Source organism: Fundulus heteroclitus, chromosome 22 (assembly GCF_011125445.2).
Source record: "Fundulus heteroclitus isolate FHET01 chromosome 22, MU-UCD_Fhet_4.1, whole genome shotgun sequence".
Classification (NCBI taxonomy): domain Eukaryota; kingdom Metazoa; phylum Chordata; class Actinopteri; order Cyprinodontiformes; family Fundulidae; genus Fundulus; species Fundulus heteroclitus.
This window is the reverse complement of record NC_046382.1, coordinates 36,421,546-36,443,047: the sequence shown is the minus strand read 5'-3', so window position 1 is coordinate 36,443,047 and position 21,502 is coordinate 36,421,546. Positions and strand designations below refer to the sequence as shown.

The 21,502-nt window shown below is 42.2% G+C and overlaps 2 protein-coding genes across 2 annotated transcripts in view; one reads left to right on the top strand and one right to left on the bottom strand.

Annotated features, from left to right (window-relative positions):
* The first annotated feature begins 1,447 nt into the window (after positions 1-1,447).
* otx1 (orthodenticle homeobox 1) lies at positions 1,448-7,208 on the top strand. The gene is made up of 4 exons (XM_012872795.3): positions 1,448-1,751; positions 3,628-3,817; positions 4,211-4,362; positions 5,463-7,208. The coding sequence occupies exons 2-4, from the start codon at positions 3,721-3,723 to the stop codon at positions 6,207-6,209; spliced, it is 996 nt and encodes a 331-aa protein (XP_012728249.1). The 5' UTR covers positions 1,448-1,751; positions 3,628-3,720; the 3' UTR covers positions 6,210-7,208.
* Positions 7,209-13,885: 6,677 nt separating this feature from the next.
* LOC105933306 (WD repeat containing planar cell polarity effector) overlaps positions 13,886-21,502 on the bottom strand; it is an 83,951-nt gene continuing 76,334 nt past the window's right edge. Inside the window, exons 16-18 of the mRNA XM_036126154.1 lie at positions 17,111-17,202; positions 15,770-15,801; positions 13,886-14,238 (exon numbers count right to left, since the gene is read on the bottom strand). Coding sequence (XP_035982047.1) covers positions 14,188-14,238; positions 15,770-15,801; positions 17,111-17,202 — 175 coding nt within the window. The 3' untranslated portion in view covers positions 13,886-14,187. The remainder of the gene's footprint in view (positions 14,239-15,769; positions 15,802-17,110; positions 17,203-21,502) is intronic.

The following is a 21,502-nucleotide window of genomic DNA, read 5'->3' as shown; positions in this document are numbered from 1 at the left end:
ACAAGAAACGTGAGGGGAAATGTCAGAATAAGCCGTCTCTTTTGTGTTGGGAAGGCCATATTTGTTGAATGGCCTTTTTGCATAATTTAACGGCGCCTCTGTGTGCGCGCTTGTGAACAGGAGGGGTGCTGGTATTTTGGATCTTTGGCGGGCCTCTGGCTGCTTGGACTTCAGGAATAAAATGCAGAAAAGGTGCGGGGAAAGGCTTTGACCTCTTTTAAACCACCCTTCATTTCCCCCCCTGCTTCTTTCATGTCTGATTCTGATCTGATTTGATCCCGTGTGTGTGCGTAAAGAGCGCCATGTCCGCTGGCTCCGTGCAGGCAGCATCACCGCAGGCCTCCGCAGCCCAACCTGCAACACTTATCTGCACTTTTTTACGCAAAAGCTCATTTATGCTTTAACGCCTAAAGATGCCGTTTCCTCTGCACATTGCTCCGTTTTGATTTATTTTACGTGTAACAGATCCGCCGAGTTTATGTGACCTTCTCCGTCAGGAAAAGGTCAGAGAATTTAAACCCGCTCAGTTTAAAAGATTCAGCTTTTTAAAACATCAGCGGCTGAAAAACATCAGCGGCGGCACCTTGTTCCGCTGAGTTTTTCCTCCGCACTGAGTTGGAGGTCTTTCCCTGTTAAACTTTACGTCAACCATCCTCAAATGTAATTCTAAATGGGGATTAAAGCTCATTAATATTCATGAGGTGTGTGTGAGAGAGAGAGAAGAGGAAAAAAGAAAGGGGGAAAGAAGTGGGGGTGGCGGTATCAATAAAAATCAAAATGGATGAATTTAACTTCTCTGCGCCTGGTTTTATCCCCACTCACCACACACACTTTGTTTTATTTTATTTTTTTTAAAAAAGGAGGAAGAACGTCGGAGTTTAAAAGGAAACTAAAATAAAAAAGAATTAAAAAAAGTGCTGGTTGGCTGCAATAAACCGAGAGGGAAACTAACAACCCAGAAAAGCCTCAAAATCTCCCAAAGATTTCTTCCTGTTGGTGTAAATTCAGGAGAAAAATCCCGGATTTGCAGACGACCTGACGCTTAAATGGATAATTAATTTTGTAAATAAAATAAACTCCCGCACGTTTAGTTTCATCTAAAGTTTCCAAAGCACATCTTCTTCGTAGCAAACCATCTCCCCCTGAGTCCATCTCGTTCCTTTGGCGCACAGCAGAGCGCAGGCCTGTCCCTGCTGCAGGCCTCCGAATCGGCTCCATCTCCTCTAAAAGCCCCCCAGCCCCCCCGTTCTCCGGGACCGGTGGTGGAGGAGGTGCAGCGGGGAAGGGAAGGGAGGTTGGGGGGGGGGGGGGGGCTTCTCTTGCTGCCTCTCTGCGCCCATTGGCCGCCCGCGCCGTCCGTCACGGCCAGCGGCGGCCTGCGATTGGCTGCGGGAGGCGGATCCCGCAGGTGATCCTCCGCTCATAGAGGCGCGGGGCGGAGAGAAGGTGATCAATCTCCATCCGTCTCCATTAGAAATCACCTTTAACAGGCTGACAGACGACGGCGAGCCCCCCTGAAAAAGCAAATGAGTTTGATTTGTGTGGCTGGAAGAGCGTCCGGAACCGCGGCGAGGACGCGCTGAGCTCTGTGCGCCTTTCTGTTGCCCCCGTGATGCCGCTGCCTTTGCGCACCGTCGTTTGCGTTTGAGCAAGTCTGCGGCTTCTTCTGCGGACTTCCTCCTACTGGATAATTTTTACTCGCCTCTTGCGGTCCGAGGGCTCTGGAGGAAAGGAGGAGTGGGTGAAACAAGGTAAAGTTGGGTTTTTGTTTGGACTTTTTAATACTTTCATTTAACTCGGACTTGTTTTTTGTTCTTGTGGTTATTTTGCAGATAAAGTGTCTGAAACTAATTTAATTGCTCTCTGATCATCTGCGTGACAATTTGCCGCAGATATATCAATTAATGGCGCATGGAGAGGGACTTTAGGCTTCGGTCGGATCAACTTTCCTCCAGATAATTTTCATATTTCATTTCCAATTCTTCCCTCTGAGTTTTTTTTTTTTTTTTTTTTTAACTGGGCGCAATTGGCCATTAAAGCGTGTGAAGCACTCTGCAGATAATTGGAGAGGCGTGTTTTGGTTTTTGTTAATTTCTTTCTCTGATAAGAGCCCTTGTGAAAGGCTGCCTCTCTCTCCCCGGAGGTCTAATCTAAATTCTAATGGAGTTCATTTGCACCGAGCTGTCGCCTCTCTGCCTCCTCCTCGGCCTGCGAGACGCGCCGGGCTGCTTTGGTTCGGCCGGTCTGGGCCTCACTGGTGCAGAACACGGCGCTGATTTAATTCACGCTCTGCACACCGCAGAACTGCCTTTACTTTACATCTGTGGGCAAAATCTAACTTTCTACCTCGCTTTTTTTATTCGTTCAATGCAAAAGCAAATATGTGAATTGTTTTTAAAATATTCAGATCTGGTTGTTTTTATATATTTTTTTTAATTAGAATCGGGTTCTTAATTCAAACTGATGTCGATTTTAAAATAATAACCACATAATCTTAAAGTGAAATATCTCCAAAATGCTTTTTGGAGTAAATGTATATAACTTTGCCCTGGTTAGCGTTAGTTTTATTCTCTGTTGGATTTATGTCTGGGCCGAGGAGCTCCTCTGGTTTAGTGCAGCGGATCCAGTTTGGGTTAAAATGCATGAAAGTTAAAAAAACAAAAACAAAAAAAAAAAAAAACAGAAATATACTGACAGCAACCAATTTACCGAATATCCTACAAAAAAATCCACAGCGTCCATAAATATAATATTTATATTTCCTTTAAATGAGAGCAGGTCAGCCCACACCATAACACACACAGCCGAGATTGACTGCAGTTTAATCCTGAAAGTTTGGCTTTATTACACAAAACTATCTAAATGTATTATATTGAACGACAAAGATTTTATTGTATTTATTTTTTTATTGTTTTATTCAGAGTGTCCATGCATTTCTGAAACAAAACAAACAAACAAAAAAAAAAGCACCGACCAATAAAATCGATACATTTTAAGTTGAAATTGTATTATTTGCAGGATTCCTGGGGAAATGCCTGCGTGCTTAGAGGCACATAAACAGAAATAAATGCTGGGACGGCTTCAGTCTTAACAACTTTACACCGTCCCTACCTCCAGCATCCCTTATTCCTTGGTCTAATTTTTTCTAGCTTTTACAATTTAAAACGGGCGATAATATTCTAAATCCTTTTTCTAAATTAGCCTATTATTATTTTACAGTTCGAGTTTTGGAGGCAGTCAAATGGCCTCTTCTGATTTTATTTACTGAATTAATTCTATTATTTCTAATAAATCCTCCTAAAGGACTGCTGGTCGGGTCTAGTGGCCGTGGTGGTAAAATATTTTTCTGGGTTCTGCTGCCACGGAGACGTAAATAGATTTAATTGGACGCGTTTGATTAATTTCTTCTTTCAGTTTAAGGCATTACAAAGTGGCCTTTATTAAAATGTTCTTGTTTGTTTTTTGCTCCAGTCCGATCAATGGTAACTTTATTTAGTATCTATAGTGTTTACATTTGTAGGGGGAAACTCTTTGCTTATGTTACGTTATCGTTTGTTTATTTCTGTGTTTATTTTCCATCATGATTGTGCTCATCTCGCTGGTTCTCCTCGTTGCCCCTGTGCGCAGTGACTTGGATCGGCCCCCTGCTCCGTCAAGCTGCAGCATCGGGGGAAGCTGAACCACTGGCCTGAGCTGGGTGGAGCAGTGACCGCCTGTAGCATGATGTCCTACCTCAAACAGCCCCCCTACGGGGTCAATGGCCTGGGGCTGAGCGGCGCTGCCATGGACCTGCTGCACCCCTCGGTGGGATACCCAGGTAGGAGCCCCGACGCGCACAAAGCCGCTGAATTGAGCTAGCTGCTACTTTACTGTACCACGCTGGTGGAGCGGCCTTATGCTTCATGCGAGGGACACGAGTTCGAATCCCGGGTGGGTCAGGAATGGCGTCCAGGGTGAAAACTCTGGCAAGCCTGTGTGTAAAGACCTGTGGCCCCATGAATAAAGCAGCAGCCGATAGACTCACTGCTTTAGTTGTGATTCTGCCTGCGTTTGCATAAATGACGCAATAGTTACAAACTAAACCCGGTTAAAGCCGGACGGCTAACTTCCTCACACACCTGTGACTGAGCGTGATATCCAGCGTGTTCCCACGTTATTCGTGTTTTTCACCGTGGTTCTTCCTTCGTGGGCCGTGTCTGTGTTCCTGCAGCGACTCCCAGGAAGCAGCGGAGGGAGCGGACCACCTTCACCCGCTCGCAGCTGGACGTCCTGGAGGCTCTGTTCGCCAAAACCCGGTACCCGGACATCTTCATGCGGGAGGAGGTGGCGCTGAAGATCAACCTGCCGGAGTCCCGAGTTCAGGTAAATAAAAATAAAAAAATTTAAATAAAAAATAAATAAATAAAAAATAAACACAGCGGGGCGGAATTGTTAAAGTCGGTGAAAATATAATTTGTAAGTCGTTGTGAGTAGTTTTAGTGTTTTATAAAAAAAAAAAAAAAGTTAATATCATCCGGAGATTTTTATTTGTTTTTACCGTTAGTGACGTCATTTGATCCAGAACATTCATTAGCTAACGGTCAACGGTCACCTGCTAGCTAGCAGTCCTATATCTGACATTAGCTTTATATTTTTATTTTAATTCTGCTTGAAAATGTCACAAATTACGTTACTACATATTCTTAAAAGAAAATAAATAACGTTTGATATTTTTGTGATTTGACAGTCTTTAAAATTTTATGGGCTTAGTAATTGATCTATAATGCAATAATAACCTAATTTATGACTAAAATTAATTAATGGTCTATAATATAGACCATTAAGCTATCAGCTTGTTATTTAGCCTACTGGGAAAGCTTCTATAACCACTATAAAAACTGAGATTACCTTGGTCACCTGGAAAACAAAGCAAGTTCAGATAAAAGAACAATAAATCTGACTGTTTTGAATAGTTGCTCATAGATGATGATTTATTGTATATTTAATTTAAGGCTGGATGAAGTGTATGATGTAATTTGATCCGAGGTGTAAGAACGCTCTCTGGAAATACTGTGCACACATTTAACTGCTGCACCACAATGCCAAACAAATACTACTCTTAAAGGGCATAATGGAGGAAACCAAGGCCTCTGTCTCACAGTTTGAGTTATTTTCAGAATGTGTGTGTGAAACAAAATGCTCTACAAGATCCTACCCTCTCAGTGCTCTAGAGTTACCCTACTGTGTGGTGAAACTCAATAGCCTGTTATCTTAGAGCCGTCTACCAGCTATGAAATTAGACCCCTGGCTGATCCAAGCCAAGGGGCCGAGGTGGAAATGAACCTCGATGGATAATAACCCTCAATTTTCCTCCATAATGTACTCCCAGCATGGCCTAGGAGTTTTTTCCTTCAATTTTCTTTTTTTTTTTTTTCATGAAATGCTCAGGTTGGTAACTCCTGCCTGGTGTCTTTTGGTCGTAGGTGTGGTTCAAGAACAGGAGGGCCAAGTGTCGCCAGCAGCAGCAGAGTGGCAGCAGCGCCAAAGCCAGGCCGCCCAAGAAGAAGTCTTCTCCAGCCCGGGAGAGCACCGGATCAGAGAGCAGCGGCCAGTTCACCCCTCCTGCTGTCTCCAGCACGGGCTCTTCCTCCTCGTCCACTTCGTCCTCCAACCACACTGGTCCTGCAGCTCTCAGCAGCACCTCTACCTCCATCAGCACCGTTTCCTCCATCTGGAGCCCTGCCATCTCTCCGGGAAACGCCCCCGCTCCTGCCGTCGCCCCCATCCCTGAGCCCGGACCCGCGTCTAACGCCTCCTGCATGCAGCGTTCAATGTCGGGATCTGCTGCCGCCGCCACTTCCTACCCCATGTCCTACAACCAGACGCCGGGCTACGGCCAGGGCTATCCCGCCCCCTCCAGCTCCTACTTCAGCAGCGTAGACTGTGGCTCCTACCTGGCCCCCATGCACTCCCACCACCACCCCCACCAGCTAAGCCCCATGACGGCCTCCTCCATGTCCGGCCATCCGCACCACCACATCAGCCAGTCGTCGGGGCACCACCACCATCACCACCACCAGGCCTACGGTGGCTCCGGCCTGGCCTTCAACTCCTCTGACTGCCTGGATTACAAAGAGCAGACTGCAGCCTCCTCGTGGAAGCTCAACTTTAATGCCACGGACTGCTTGGACTACAAAGACCAGGCCTCCTGGAGGTTCCAGGTCTTGTGATCAGCCTTTTCTCTGCCCTTTCCCTTCCTGCGCCCTCTGCGTTCATTCTCCAGATTAGTTTGTTGCTTGTTATTAAAAACAAAGAGTTTATGAAACAAAACGATAGCAGCAGGGATGCTCAGCAGTCGAACTGCCTCTTCCTCCCGCTTGTTCTCCGTATCTTTAAAAAAAAGAAAAAAGAAAGAAAAATGACAAAAAAATAAATAAATAAAATCCTGAATCCTGTTGAGCATCCGGAGCAGATTTGTGACGATGAGGAGAGGCTTTATAAAATGTGGAGGAGCTTAAACTGTTTTACGAAAACAGCAGAAGTTATTTGGACAAACTCCTTTTGACCAGCAGCCCTCTGGATGAGAGGAATATTTTCCCCTCTGGTGCACCGACGGGAACAGCCTGCCTGCTGCGCCCCTTTTACCTCCAACCCATCCAATTCTGTACAGTTTTTATTTCTCAAATTTGTTATTTTAGGACGACAGAGATTTTTAGTCAGCTACAGCGAGGAGCTGAAATATGTAAATATCTATTTGGGTCAGTTACAGTGACCATGTTTAGTTGTTTTTTCTTTTATTCTGAATTTGAAATTGTTTATAACAACTTTGGGAGAAAAAAAAATACTGTATGTAAATCTTTCTAAATATTCCAAAGATGATAAATTGGCCATGAAGTTGAGCTTTTTCACATGGTTTTATTCAGATTTTTTTTTTGGAAATTTGAGATGTCTTGGATTCAAGAAAAAAAAAGGCTTCTGACCGGATCCAGACATGATTGCAGCCGCTACATTTTCCAACTCAGCCTCCTCTCGTCAGCATTGTGGTGATATTGGACATGTTTGAACCGCAGCACTTGGCTTAAATATGGAGTCAAAGTATTTTTCTGTTTTTAGTTTTGGAGGAGGAAATGTGGATTTAATGCTCCAAACGAGAGTGAGATATTGAATGTATCTTAAAGGCAACCACACTTGCATACATGTTCATCCAATAAAGATCCCTTAAGTCCAAATTTATTTTCCATAAGTGGATTCTGTTTCAGCTTGACTCCCATCCGGGAGCTTTTTAAATGCATTTTTTTAGATGCTTGTAAATTACAAAATCAACACTGCTGTTTTCTGTCATTTGAACTAGTCACACTTTTATTTAAAGGCTTGTTTATTTTGTTTCTCTCTAATTATAGCGGGGTAAATGCAAATTAGAGCGTAATTAAAACAAGCCTCGAACGCATGTAGGGCCCCGCATTTCCATTTTAGAGAGCGGATGTTTAATCCTCTCTGCCTGCCTCAAATTGAAACACTAAAGTCTCTTCTTGCTTTAGGGAGGCTCGTTATATTTATTTATTTTTATTTTGACTCTGCCGTTTAAAAAAAAAAAGAGTAAGCCGGAAGACATTTGATCGAGGCGTAATTGAATGCAGCGCAGTAATTGCGTGATAATTACTCCTGGTTTCTCCAAAATAACCCGCAGGAATCTCGGGCTCTCTGATGCGGTAATTAGGGAGGTGGGGCTGGGTTAGGGGGTCACATGTAAGGGTGTGTTTGATGCGTTTATTGCAGGCAACACCAAGACAGGGAAAGTTATAATAATAATAATGATAATAAAGGATGGCGCCAGGTCTTTAAAAGGCCGCACTGAGCACAACAGCCTGCTCATCCATCGGTGTTTTAACAAAACGTAATTTGGCTATGAAACTTTCCACTGCTGATTTTTATTTTATTTTTTTTATAATCTTTTTGTCCTAACATTGCTTTATGAAACGACAAATGGCTCCTTTTCAACTAAAGACCGGAATTAGTCAGCTTAACGATTTGATTTTATTGTACGCAGGATAATTTTTTTTTGTTTTTTTTTTTGTATGGGGTAATACAAAACACACCCGCTGTGAAACTAAACTACAATTTATTTGGTCAAATCGTGAACATATCACTTGCGATCGTATGTTATTTCTTTAAAACGTAGTTTTGACATGATCTGTAATTTCTAGGACTAGAAATTACAGATCATGTCAAAACTACGCCACAAATGGCGTAGTTTTGACATGATCTGTAATTTCTAGTCCAAATGGCGCGTTTTAAATCGCTCCAAACGAAACGCGTTTGCTTCGTTTCAAAATGCGTCGAGCTAAAAAAACTCCCAGTTGCTCCTGACCGGCCTGATCGAGCCGGGCCCTCTCTCCTCCCGTCCTGCCGCCGCTCTCTGTGTAAATCAGAGCCGCAGCAGCTGAATAAATATCGGCCGGGACTGGACATCAAAAAGCTTTGGCGTTAAGACGCGCAAACAGCGCAGCGCCATGTCCGCCAACAGCGGCGGATTTGTTCGGATTTGCATCAAACAAACATTTGCGGACCAATCTTGCGCGATTTGTTTAAGGAGTTCTGAGGAGCCACAGGTTCTCCGTGAGGCAGCTGTGACCCAAAAATAAAGAGCCTTTAGTGTGAGCGAATGGGTTATACAGCCGACAAAATATTTGTCTGCAGGGGCAAAAATAAACTGTTATGGGACTGAAAGGAAAAAGGATTAAAGGCTTGGTTGAGAGAAAATGTCCTTTAGGATTAAAATACTTAAGGGAGAGAAGTCATTATTCTATAGAGTGTAAGATGTTTTTCGTTTGTATTTTTATTTTATGTGCTCCTGCGCGTAAAAAGGTGGAACTTTAAACAATTATCTGAGCGATTAAAAATTAACGTGTGTGTGTGTATATATATATATATATATATATATATATATATATATATATATATATATATATATATATATATACGCACACACAATTATCTGTTAATTTAGGTTAGGCTTTAGGAACAAATGTCGCCAAAGTAGGAGCTTCTCCATCATTTAGGACACTTTAAAATGCTGAGTAGTAATTTCAGAAATTTGCGTTGTGAGTCAGAATGTCCTGCATCCATATTTCTAAAGAACTGAAATGTCTGATATTAGAAATACAGGCAAGGTCTCAACTAAATCCTGATGTTAAAACCCTGAAATCTGAGACGAATGACACAAAAACAGATGTGTTTTATAAATAACTTTATTTCTTTAATTTGTGCCTTGAATCTCACAGACAAACACACAATGAACACTCCCTAAAACCCGAATACCAAATCTTTATTTAATGCCTTGTTTGTTGGAAAGATATTTTTAAATTAAGCGTTTAAAACCAAAAAAAGTAAACAAGCAAATTAAGATGGGTTTCCTGACATCTCCTTTTAATGCCCAATCAGGTTTCACCTCCAGAAGATGCTGAACTCAGTAGTTGAAGTCAGAAGCGCTTGGATCAAAATGGCCTCATCTGAACTGTAAAAGCGTCACGAGTGAAAGAGTAAGAACAAAAACCATCTTTAACCTCAGAAGGGTTCAAAAGCTATTGAGCTGATGATGCTGTCAAGTCAAACTGTTTCTCGCTTGGCTCAAGATGCACTTGTAGCAGCCAGCATTCATGTTGTTTTAGAGAAGGTTTAAGGTAAGGCTGTGTTTTCAAAGCGACGTAGCTCACGACTGATCAGATCTTTTGCCCGAGCGATGTTAAGACCCGAGCTTCTGAAATCGAACTGCATAAATAACCAAACTGCTGGAAAACGTCAGAACAGACTATCCTGCAGATGCATTCAGAGGTAAAAAGTTAATGGCTGCTGCTGCATGTGTGGGGGATCAGCGTTTTCACCCCGGCTGAGGGTCTTTGTCTCCATACGCTGTTCAATACCCCCATCGATTGCACCTTGACGACGCCTGTTGTCTACCATTTAACCCTTTGGCCTCTAAGGTGAAGTTGTGTAAAACAGGGCTGGACCGGAAACCCGCTAACATGGAACCATGCTGCACTATATATTTGCATTAGTGTTTAGATTTCTATCTGCCATAGAGAGGGAGAGAAAGAAGACGAAAGCAGCTTGATCCACCGCTGCTCTGGTTTGTCAGATCTCACAGGCCTCGATAAGTGGCCGCACTGATAATGGCCTGCATGCCAGGGCTGTTTTCTTCCATCTCCACGCAAGAGAAGAAAAAAAGAATACACAATTTCTTGTCTTTCGTTGGCTAAAGCAGTGAGAGGAATTGACGAGTAGGATTATATTTACTCCAGAGGTTAATCTGGGGGCAACTGTACCGCGACGTGGGTGTAGACTGGACCGCCATCTCTGGTTTCCTTGCTTTGTCTGCCAAGGCCTCTGTTACCTAACCTTTTCCTCGTGCCTCTTGTTTTGTCACAGTCTGAGCGCACAAAGATGAAAGCAGGTTTCTTTGGTTCCATTTTGGGATTTCTGAAATGATCAGCAAAGACCAGACCTCCAAACTTAGAGCAGGTGAGAAGACCAGACGGAGGTTTAAAAACAAGTTTCCAAAAAAACATCTCGAGGAACCTTCATTAAAGTGCTTGTAGGGCTGGTTCTCTGCATGTGGTCGAGAAGACGAGGAGGTAACGTGTTTTTATTATTAAGCTGAGAGGATGCTGTGGTTGATGACAACTTCTGCAGCTTGTTTACAGTCGGCATAGTCAGGAATTCGTCACTACCACTTTGCTACGGGGATTCAGCAGAAGTCCTCCAGAGTCTGATTAAGACACCATGGGCTGTAGTTAAATGCGTTTGATTGACGATGATTACAGAGACAATTATACTGAAGATAAAACGTGTTAACTGGGCTATTTAAACACAAAGTACAATTGGTCAAAAGTAAACCCAATCACGTTGTTTTGGTGCATGTGACAAAAGTGAAAACAATAACGAAGCAGGCGCTAATGATCTCCCACGACACAGTTTAGACTGTATTATGGGCTCCTCCACCAAACTCCAATCCTCTCACCTATGAAAAAAAATGACACTGAATGATTTCCAGCTGCCTTAAAACGTGATGCTGAGAACTTCCAACATCATTAGGGCTGAAAATGCAGAGCCTTTCAAGCTGGTAATCACAAAAAGTACTTTACATATTAGGTAGGATGCTGTCCTCGCCCATCCTGATTTAGATGAACGAAAGTGAACAAAAAGTTACTTCAGGTCATCACAGATCTTCATGTTTTGGGCTATAAAACCGATAAATTAAAGAAAAAATAATTTTTCTGTAGTTGTGCTTTAGAGATAAAGCTGGTTGTTTTTCCCTGTGTCTTTACTGTATGTTAGAAAGGTTCTTACCAGCCTTATTGCAAAGACTGAGTTCTTTAGCATTATCATTGTACAGGCTAATGTTTCAGCTCCGTTAAACAGTTAAGAAAACAACACTAGCAAAAACCTTTAAATATGTAATGGCTAACGAGGTGTTCAACACATTATTGTTGACGTTTCTGTTAGAAAGACACAGCTCAAAGATTTCAAAGTCCTCACGTTTGGGTAAAAAGGGCTGCTAAAATGTTAGCATGCTAACCAAAACATAGCGTGGTGAACCAAACTTCCCGAAGTTCAAAGATAGGGCAGTAAAACAGAAACAGCTGTTCTAAGGTCAACGGAGCAATCAAACTACTTCCTTCCTTCCTTCCTTCCCTGCTACACCTGATAGGAAATCAGACTGAACTGGTCTGGTAACAGCAGCTCTCTGTGGTTTCTAAACAGGCCACTCCCTAGAGATGAAACTTCAGATGACTGCTGCTTGTCCCGACGACTTCCTCGCTTCCCAGTCTCCTTCCTTGTAAATCGGTTGCATCTCGGAGAGGAGGGATGGATTAGGAAGGTATTTGAGGGGAATTATCTCACCTGAAAAGGATGCGGCAGACCCTCGTCCCAACTTGTCTTCTCCCTGCAGCCCCCTCCAGACCTGGGAGAGCTTAATGGGTGCTTGTTGGCCCGCAGGCGTCAACGTTTCCCACACAGCCTCATGTCTCTGTGTGAAAACTGACTTGTTGGCCACATTTCCTGTTTCGATTCGTTTTCTTAAAAGTAACAAATCCAAATTTGCACCGATTGTCATAAAGCTCGTTCATGACAATCTCCTGAGAGATAATCACAGGCGTTTGGCTCTAAGAGGAAAATGTGGTGATTAGACTTTATGCATGTATTGTTGTTATTCAACAACAACCGCTGATGTAAGTGGCTCTAAATAAGGAAGTAAATTAGAGGCAATGAAGGAGCAGCAATCTGATTTTTATCAGCTAAAAAGTGACTTGGAGGCAAATAAATATTCAGTATGTCCAATTAGTTTCCTGTACTTTCAGACTGATGCTTCTCGTCATCAAGATGCGATTAAACTACCAGATTATTACTGGCAAATAAAACCGATTTAAGAGACTTCTCCGTTTAAAGAGGCACCGGTTGTTTAGTCAACAGAAAATTCACACAAAGTTAACTTGTTCTGATCAAAAGAACACCATGTGTTGGTTTTAGAGACGGATCCTTGCATTAAAACAGCCCGTGCTCCTGATCTCATCCACTTCCTGAACACTTCAGACCGGTTAGTAAATCTGTCAGCTTGACGCCTGGAACAGTCCCGACACAGTGTCCGGTGATATTTTAGTTATTAGACTTGTGCACAGCAGAAATAAGCCCGTACACGGGGGCCTGTCCCCCTCAGGGGAGACAGTATTGGTCCAATCAGGGGGCATCATTAGGTGCTATAGGGCTTCTGCTGAAACTCAGCACAGCTGTTGCACCGAGGAGGCAAAAAAAAAGGGCAGATAACCTGAGTGCTGGAGGGTTGATTCACTTCCAAAATGTTAACAAGGCCGTTTCACAGCCCCAGCACCCCGCGCAGTATGCTAATACCTCTAATAAGCCTATCTCTGCAAGTCATCACGGATGGCAAAGATCTGAGGCAGTGTTTTACAATAAAGCTGCTGGCCACGTTTTAAATGAAGCATTTGTGAATTCACAAAGCCGACATAATTGCTCAAAGGGAGACCGTTTGGTCCCGTACTTTGTGTTTCTGTATTATGTTATTTAATTTGTGCGATTCCACCATTTGTGTGTCAAACATGTGACAGCGCAGGGCACCGGGGAGATGGGAGGGGGTCGGGCTCGCCTTTTAGGCAATTTTGCAGCTTTTCTGGGAACTGTCAAGACGAACAATCAGGAGATAATGCAGTGTTGGTTTGTAAATGATCAACGTGTCAAGAGCTGCACTGAGCGCACTGACAGATGCCACTTATCAGCGGCTGCCTCTGCAGTGTGACTGTATCATCAGAGGGGAAATACAACATTCTGATGTTTACATAAGAGAAGTATTAGTATCAGTCACAAATGTAATTCCTTTCACCCGTCCCTCTCGTGTTGGATTGACTACCCGAAAAACATACAAAGATTTTTTTTTTTCCCTCCCCTTTTAAAGCCAACAAAACAACAACAAGGAAAAAAAAGGAGCAGAAAAGCATCCTCGTTGATCTTCTGTCCATTTCCAGCATCACTTCTTGTATATTTTTTGGTGGAAATCCTCTTAGAATGCAAAGTAAATAGATTACGATACAGTGAGGGATTAGAGCTCGCGCGGCGCTGTCAGATTAGTCGGCGAGAGCAGCGCGTCGACAGCTCTGACACGGCTGTGGCTGCTGTTCAGGAAAGGGGCTCCGCGCGATGGATGCTTTAAAGGCGCTGGCTGGCTCCCGTTCATGAATAAAACCGCGGCCCGTAATCTCGGCCAAAACACACACACTCACATTTACAAAGCCCAGACACACACACACTAACACACACACACACACACACACACACACACACACACACACACACACACACACACACAGATGTAGGGGATGTTTGCAACGTCCACTATGAAGACAAAAAGTCTTTATTTGATTCAGGCGGGTTAATGGCAGGTTTTGATGTGATTACAGTAGAAAAACTGTTTCCTTTTGGTTCATCGTTCACTTAGAATATCACTTGAATTCCTTTTGGAAAAATCTGATATAATCTGATTCCCTGAATATTGTTTAATTGTGGAGATTCAGCTTTTTATAATTAAAGCGATAATATTCCAGGTAAGTATCCTTTGCAAATAGAAAATATCCATTAGGTTTGTAATTACTGAGGTCTTGTCTTGACGACAAGGAATAAACTAATTGCCTAATTTTTTTATACCATTCCCAAATGAACTACATGGAGCATCCCGGGGTCCTGATCATCCTGAAAGAAACAGAAAACAGTATTTACAAACACATGAACCCGATCACGTTACCATCTGTTAAGGATCATTTTACTTTCATAAGATCTTAGTAAGGTTACGGCCAAATTTAACCCTACTATAAAAGTTATTCTGTTAGACTAATAAATGAAAGCATGCAAAGAGTCCGAAGAAATCTCAACAAATTGCCCTTTTTGTTTTTAGAAAAATTAACAAATGATTCAAAGTTGGAAGTTTGTCTACAAAACCCTGCTTCCAAAGAGTTAGATCGTGAAACGAATGTAATGACTTGCAGTTGTTTTCACAAAGGGCCTACAACAAATCTGAGAAAAAAAACATATGTTTTGAATAAAAAGTGTAATTGGGACATAAAAAAATGAATAAATATTCAAACCTCCATTCACAAGGAAACATGTTTAGATGTTTATTACACAAATTATCTGCATAAAAACACATTTAAAGAAAGGCTATGCAGCTCCTTTACAAAAGTATTTATATACTTTGTTTTTTTTTCACATTTTGTCAGTTTACGGTCACAAAGATCAATGCATTTTACTGGGATTTCATATGACAGTGACTCAAAGTCGCTCACAACAGGGACACAGAAGGAAAAAGATTTTTGTTCAGCCCAGGTGAGTCTTGTCTTGAGGCGTCTCTACCAGCTGATTCAGTCAGTCTGACCACAGATTCTCCACCATATTTAGGTCTGCCCCTAACATGAATGTGCTTTGGTCTAAACCACTGTAACTCGGACTGTTTCGTTGTTCTGCTGAAAGGTGAACCTCCGCTCCAGTCAGACTCTAACAGGTTTCCTCTTCATTTAGCTCCATCCTTCTTCCCATCAGCTCTGACCAGCTTCCCTGTTCCTGCTCCATGAAGGCATCACCACAGCATGATGCTGCCACCAACATGTTTCACTGTGAGGACGGTGTGTTCAGGGTTGTGTGTGTGTCAGCTTCCTGACACACACATAAGGCCAAAAAAATGCAAGTTCTGTCTCATCTGACACAGCCACCTTCATCCACATTTGTTGTGGCTTGTAGCAAAGTATAAATGAGACTTCTTCAAGTTTTTCTTCAACAATAGATTTCTTCTTGCCATGGTAGAAAGGCCAGATTCTTGGAGTGCATAATAGCTATCCTGCTGACAGATTGTCCCACTAGAGCTGTGGATCTCTACAGCTCCTCCAGAGTTACCATAGGCTGCTCTTCTAAATAATACTCGTCTTGACTGACCAGTGAGTTTAGATGGAGGGACGTGTTGGTAGGTTTGCACCTGCGTCATATTCTCTACAGTGAGAACAATTTAGTTCAGCGTTTTATAACCCAACCCGGCTTTAACCTTTCTACAACTGTATTCCTGACCTGTCTGCCTGGTTCTTTAGTCTTCATGATGCTGTTTGTTCACTAAATTTCTTCATGTTGGTTTATGATATAAGATCCCAGTAAACACAGAAGTTATGGGTTGTAATGTGAGCAAATGAATTAATGCTTTTGCAAAGGCCTGTAGTCCTCCCTCAGTCCGTCTACTTACGTTCTCTCCTTCTGTGTCGTCTCCGCGGCTTCCTGCACAAACAGAAACAGAACCACAGAGCACCGCTGCTGTCAACCAGCAGTGACACTTTCGACAGCAAAAAGCTTCAGCAGGTTCACATGTTCGCTCAGAGAGTCCAACGCCATGCCTTCCTGGCTTTTAATGAAAGTAAAAAGTGTTGTCACTTTACGGTGATCTCCCTCGCTTTGAGTTTGGCGTTAATAAGGCTGTGATTGACATTAAAACCCCGGCATGCCTTAAACAGATATTCAAGACGCTGATGCTAATTTTTCCCTTCAATAGCCTACAGTCCGGATTATAAAGCGACAGCGTGATTTGGTGCCGAGGCAATTGCTGAACGCAAATAAAATGGAATTATTAAACTGTTAAGAGCAGGAGCGAGAAGAGAAAGAGAAGTGATGTTTTCTTAATGGACGTTTTCCTAAAAGACCAGTTAGTGATCTCAGACATTTCAAATGAAAAGCACTCAGGCCACGTTCAGAGAGCAGGAAAAGCAGCTCGTCGCCTGAGAACTGTTGGATTGTAACCATTAAAAGCTCTGAAAGTCCTCAAGAAGTGTCCACATTTCTCTGAAGATCACATAACAACAATAACAACAACAACAACAATAATACAGATGGCTCGTTAACAGTGCTGTGAAATAGTATTTGCCACTTTGCAGATTTGTTTTCTCTTTTTGCTTTTTGTGTCAGACTTACTCAGATTATCAAACAGGTTGAAACATCGGAAGATGATAACCAGAGGATATATGAAAAGCAGCTTACAAATGTATGCAGAGCACGTCAACGACTCCAGGAAGTCACCAAAGAACCCAGAACATCTAGAAGCTCTGCAGGCCTCATTTTCCCAGAGTTTATGATTCAACAATAAAAAAAGAAACTGGGCAAAAATGGCATCCAGGGGAGAGATTGAGGGCAAGAACAGAAAGGTCCGTCTCCCATTTTGCTCAAAAAATATCTGGACAAAAAAAGCATTGGTCCAACCAACACCTGCATGTCCACCATTGCTGGCTAAACATGTTTTTGAGTGGCCTAGTCAAAGTCTAGACTTTAATTGGATTAAAATGTTGTGGTGTCATTAAACAGACCACTCCCCCACAGTGATAATAAATAATAAATACTCCACGAAAACTTGATGGTTGATGTTGCTGCCAAGTGTGCAAACAGCATTTAGGAATCAGTCAAATTAAAGGGAGACAACAAAGCTAAAAAACAATAAAGGTGTGAGGGGTAAATACTTTTTCAGAGCACTGTACATAACTGTGTTTGTTTGAGCTACAGAGTGTTTGTATTTTCTGGTTCTGACTAGCAGAAGACCCACCTGTCTGTCTGAGAGTTTGCAGCAGATCTGGACTGACGGTCACATGGATGGACTGGGTCTGTGGTCTCCTCCGTGTGCCTCGTCCATCCGGTCTGAGAGCAACAACAGGGCCGGATTAGTGCTACAGACATCTATCAAACACACCGTACAATAATTCACCCATTCAGTACCTGGACCGAGCCATGGCAAAAGCTGGTTACCCATATGGAAAAGAAATAGAAAAAAACACATGAAAAATGTAAGTGTTTTCCACATCGCATGGGGCTGATAGGATTTACTCTGGAAAGTGGCCACTTTTAAATTTATTTCATGCAATATAAAATAATAAATTTGACAAGAATCATATGAAAACTATGTATGTTGTATGTACATCATATGTTAGCATATGTTTTCCATACATGTTTTGTATCTTTTTCATATATTAAAAAACATCTGGTAATTGCACAGAGCAGAATTTGGCCAGAGAGTCTCTAATCAGAGCTGAACCGAGCTTTATATCAACCATCCACATTCCCACAGGCTTTCACAAACCTAGAAATGTAACTCAGATAGTTACACCGTGTATGCACAAACAAAGTCCACTGTCCAGCTCGACTGTATGTAAATCTATAAATGATAAAAACAGGGAGCTCACTTTGGGTTTCTGAGCTGATAAGGAAACTCTCCACATATTTATTAATGTAACAAATGAAATTACACGCCAATGAAGAAAAAGCACATGTGTTGTGATGCCTGGTTTCAACATTTATGTATTTGGAGAAACTTACAAAAAAACAATGATTTAGTGGTACAAGCATCACTATAATGAACTCTGTTTATGTGAAAAGACAAGCAAGTATTGACATTCTAAAAGATAAATGTGCAATTTATGTAATGTGTTAATCATGGGACAAATTAAGGGTATTTCTCCAATAAGAAAGGAATGAATATTCTTTAATGAGATACTTCAAAAATGCTTTAAAAATATTTGGGAAAACCACTAAAGTTGGCAATAATTTAACAGTCAAATGTCGCCAGATTTTTGTTAACTCGTGCATTCCTTGTAATTTTTTAATCAGATTTGGTCTTAGTTTATGTATGTCTAACATTTGTGACACCATGAGTATTTTCAATCTTTCTTGCATTAGTTTAGTTTCACTGCTGATTGGCCAATCATTCAAGTTTGATATTACATTTTTCTACTCAGGATGTTGTATTTGAAATTACTGTGATATATACTAAGATTCTTGTATCTGGTTTCACTTGCCTGAGGCCTGTCTATCTTTTACATGCTAAATGTTTGCAAATGATAGTCATATACCTGCAAGCTAAAACGAAAAGCCAAGCTGCAAATGAACTATCATTTACAATGACATCTGTACAAAATTGGCTGACAGTTCTTTTTTAAAAGTTTGATAAAACTGTTTGTATTTTACTAAGTCGCTCAACAAATAACCTGGCCTACCTGTTGAAGTTGCAGGATGCACATTAACAATATAATACAAACACTTAGGGGTCATTATTGATTTAAAACTGTCCTTTACATATCATGTTAAGAAAGTAATGAATAGAATAAAATTCATGTTGCCAACATTTCGGCAATTAAGACATAATGTAACTACTGAAGCAGCAAAAATATATTTTAGTGCCATGGTTATGCCACATATACGCTATTGTCTCACAAGTTGGAGCCAAACAAGTAAAACAACACTGCAGTCAGTGGAGAGAGTTTATAAGCACTCAAGATTTTGGATCGGAAGCACAAGTCCTACCATTACTGTCAAATTCTCTCAAGAAATAAATGTTATAGTTGGGATAAATCTGATTAGATTTTGTGACATGATACTATAAAGTATTACAAGGTTTGGCTCCGCCTCCTCCGCAGGATAATATCCACCTTGTTGTGGGCGCACATGCCTGTAGCAGGGGGACTGTGCTATTCCTCTGAGAAAAACTACTTTTGGTGAGATGAGTTTTTCAGTGAGAGCCGTTCATACTTGGAACAGTGTTCCACCAAACATCAGGAACATTACAACACTTAGAACCTTCAGTAGATCAGTGAAAATCTGAAAATGAGTCTCTATGGCTAACTCTGGCATATTTACATGTGGATTTCATGAACCCATGTTAATTATGCAGTGTCTCATTTCATTAAAAAAGTCTAAAATATTACTGAAATCCAGCTCACCCTTCATTGGCTATCTGGCCATGTAACACACTGGACCATATTTTGTCATGCGCATAAATATAAGGCCAGGTACAATACATCTGTATTAAGATACATTTGTGTAGTTTGGTCACTTGACTCAGCTTTTTGAGTTTACTCCCTTACTTTTTAAAATATCAACCCTTATGACAAAGCCGTGTGTGATGCTTGGACAACAATTTGGTTGTATTGCAGGAGGAAGGTTTGGTGAAAGGGACCCTTTGAATGGAACTGCAGCACCAACGCCAGGATATGAACATTTAGACAGAAAATTGCTGTTTCAATGATAATATTCTGACAATAGAGACAGTTTGGTGGAAATCAGTTAAAACAATTACACAAAGACAAAGACCAAATGTACTGATGGGAAACTGTGACTGACTGATGTATGGATGGATCGAGTGAGTTCCTCTCTGTAGACACTCATAGATATAAAAGGTCTGACCCACTGCGATTTTAGCCTTCTTTGTGACCAAACCCAGACTCAGAGGACCAGCTCAGGTACTGCCTCCATACAGCAACGTTGTTACTCAGTTTACTCTGCCAGCCCTCAATTCTTAGCTTATTAATTGAAATGATGCAGTTATTGCCTTTACCGTCAGATCAGACGGCTGTATGTTCACTTTAGGAGCAGGAAGTTGTTTTAATCGAACTTCACATCTTTATAGTGTTCATAGCAAGTCCTGATTCTGATGGCTGGATTTGGACTGTTCAGATAATGTGGATGTTGGTAGTTTCTGGTTCATCAGAGAATGAAACAGTGCAAAGCTCAGGCTCCTTGTTGGTTCTGAGCGCCACAATAAGTTTGGCCTTCGCTGAGAAAAACGCTCCCAGTCTCTGCGCTCCTCTGACAGAAGAGTACGGGATGAACAACAGAGGCCAGCAGCCATCAAAGGAACGTTGGGACGCTTTCCAGACTTTCGTCTCGTTGTCCCTCACTGTTCCGAGCGTAGAGTCGGATTTGGAGAACGCAGGAATCTGCGAGGAGCCCCCGAACTGCCATTGTGCTCGCCTCCCCTCTCCTTCACTGCTCTTTTCTGGCCGAGCCAAACGAGAGAGAGCGCCGGCGTTATAATGCCTCCCCTACTCCATCTCGGCTAAGCTGCCACTGGCTTCACATGAGAAACAATGAAACTTCATTGGAGACCAGATTAGAGAAGGGGGGGCTTTAGAGTAATTTTTCCTCTAAAGGAGGAGGGGGTGATTGTCAAATAAAAAAGCAGAAGCTTTGTTTCCTCCTCGCCGAGGCCATTGTCTTTTGGGAGGTTTTGAGATTTTGCTTCCTCAGCCTGTTGGGGTAGCAGAGGATGACCCGGGGTAGTACGATCGAGGTTCTGGCACCAAATCACCTTCTTTTCCACGTGATTTTTACTCCTCTTGTTTATTTGAGTGTTTTTACAAAAAGAGCTTAGGCCACAGCATCTCGCTTTACCTCTCTCTGGACCCAGATTGCTTAAATTGGAGGGGATTTGGGATGGATGGAGGAGGCTTAGTGGGGGGGGGGGGGGGGGGGGGGGTTCAGAGAGTCATCACCGTTACAGTCAAACAGCCATGAAAGCCTACGAGGATGAAAAGCACAAGAGCGCCTTTTTCTCTAAAGCACGCAAATCCCATATAAATGCTCTGATACGTTAGATGTTGTATCCGTCACTTCCCTCCTCTGCCATCCCATAATAATAGAGACGTGGACAGTTCTGTCTGTGTTGTAAGTCTTTCAATACGTGGTTCTCGTCGTTCTTGTTTGTGTTAAACTCAGGGACAGAGACTTGGTCAGGAGCTGTGGTGACAGACTTGGACCAGCAGCTTTTTAAAATCTGGGCTCACTGGAAGCGTTAAGAGGCACAGCTGATGAAGCTTTGACATTTGAAATTTCACGGGGGAGAGGAAGTTGTTTTAGGCGGCAGCTCGGTCATCTGGCCACTGATGGCCTTATGGGAGCCATGAACCGACCATGATGAATGTCTCTGAGAGGAGGCATGAATTGACCAAATTAACAAATGTGTCTGGAGGCTTTATGTCTAGTGAGCTAAACTTTAAAAAGCTGCAGGTTTATGACGACGTGTGAAACGACCACCTGCAGCTCTGCTCAGGTTTAATGGCTTTCAATCAACTTTCAGGTCCACGTGAGATCTGAAAAATGTATACTTGCTTTTTTTTAAATGCTTGCTCACTTCTTCTGTTTTTGTCAGGGTCTGGGCGTAGCTGGT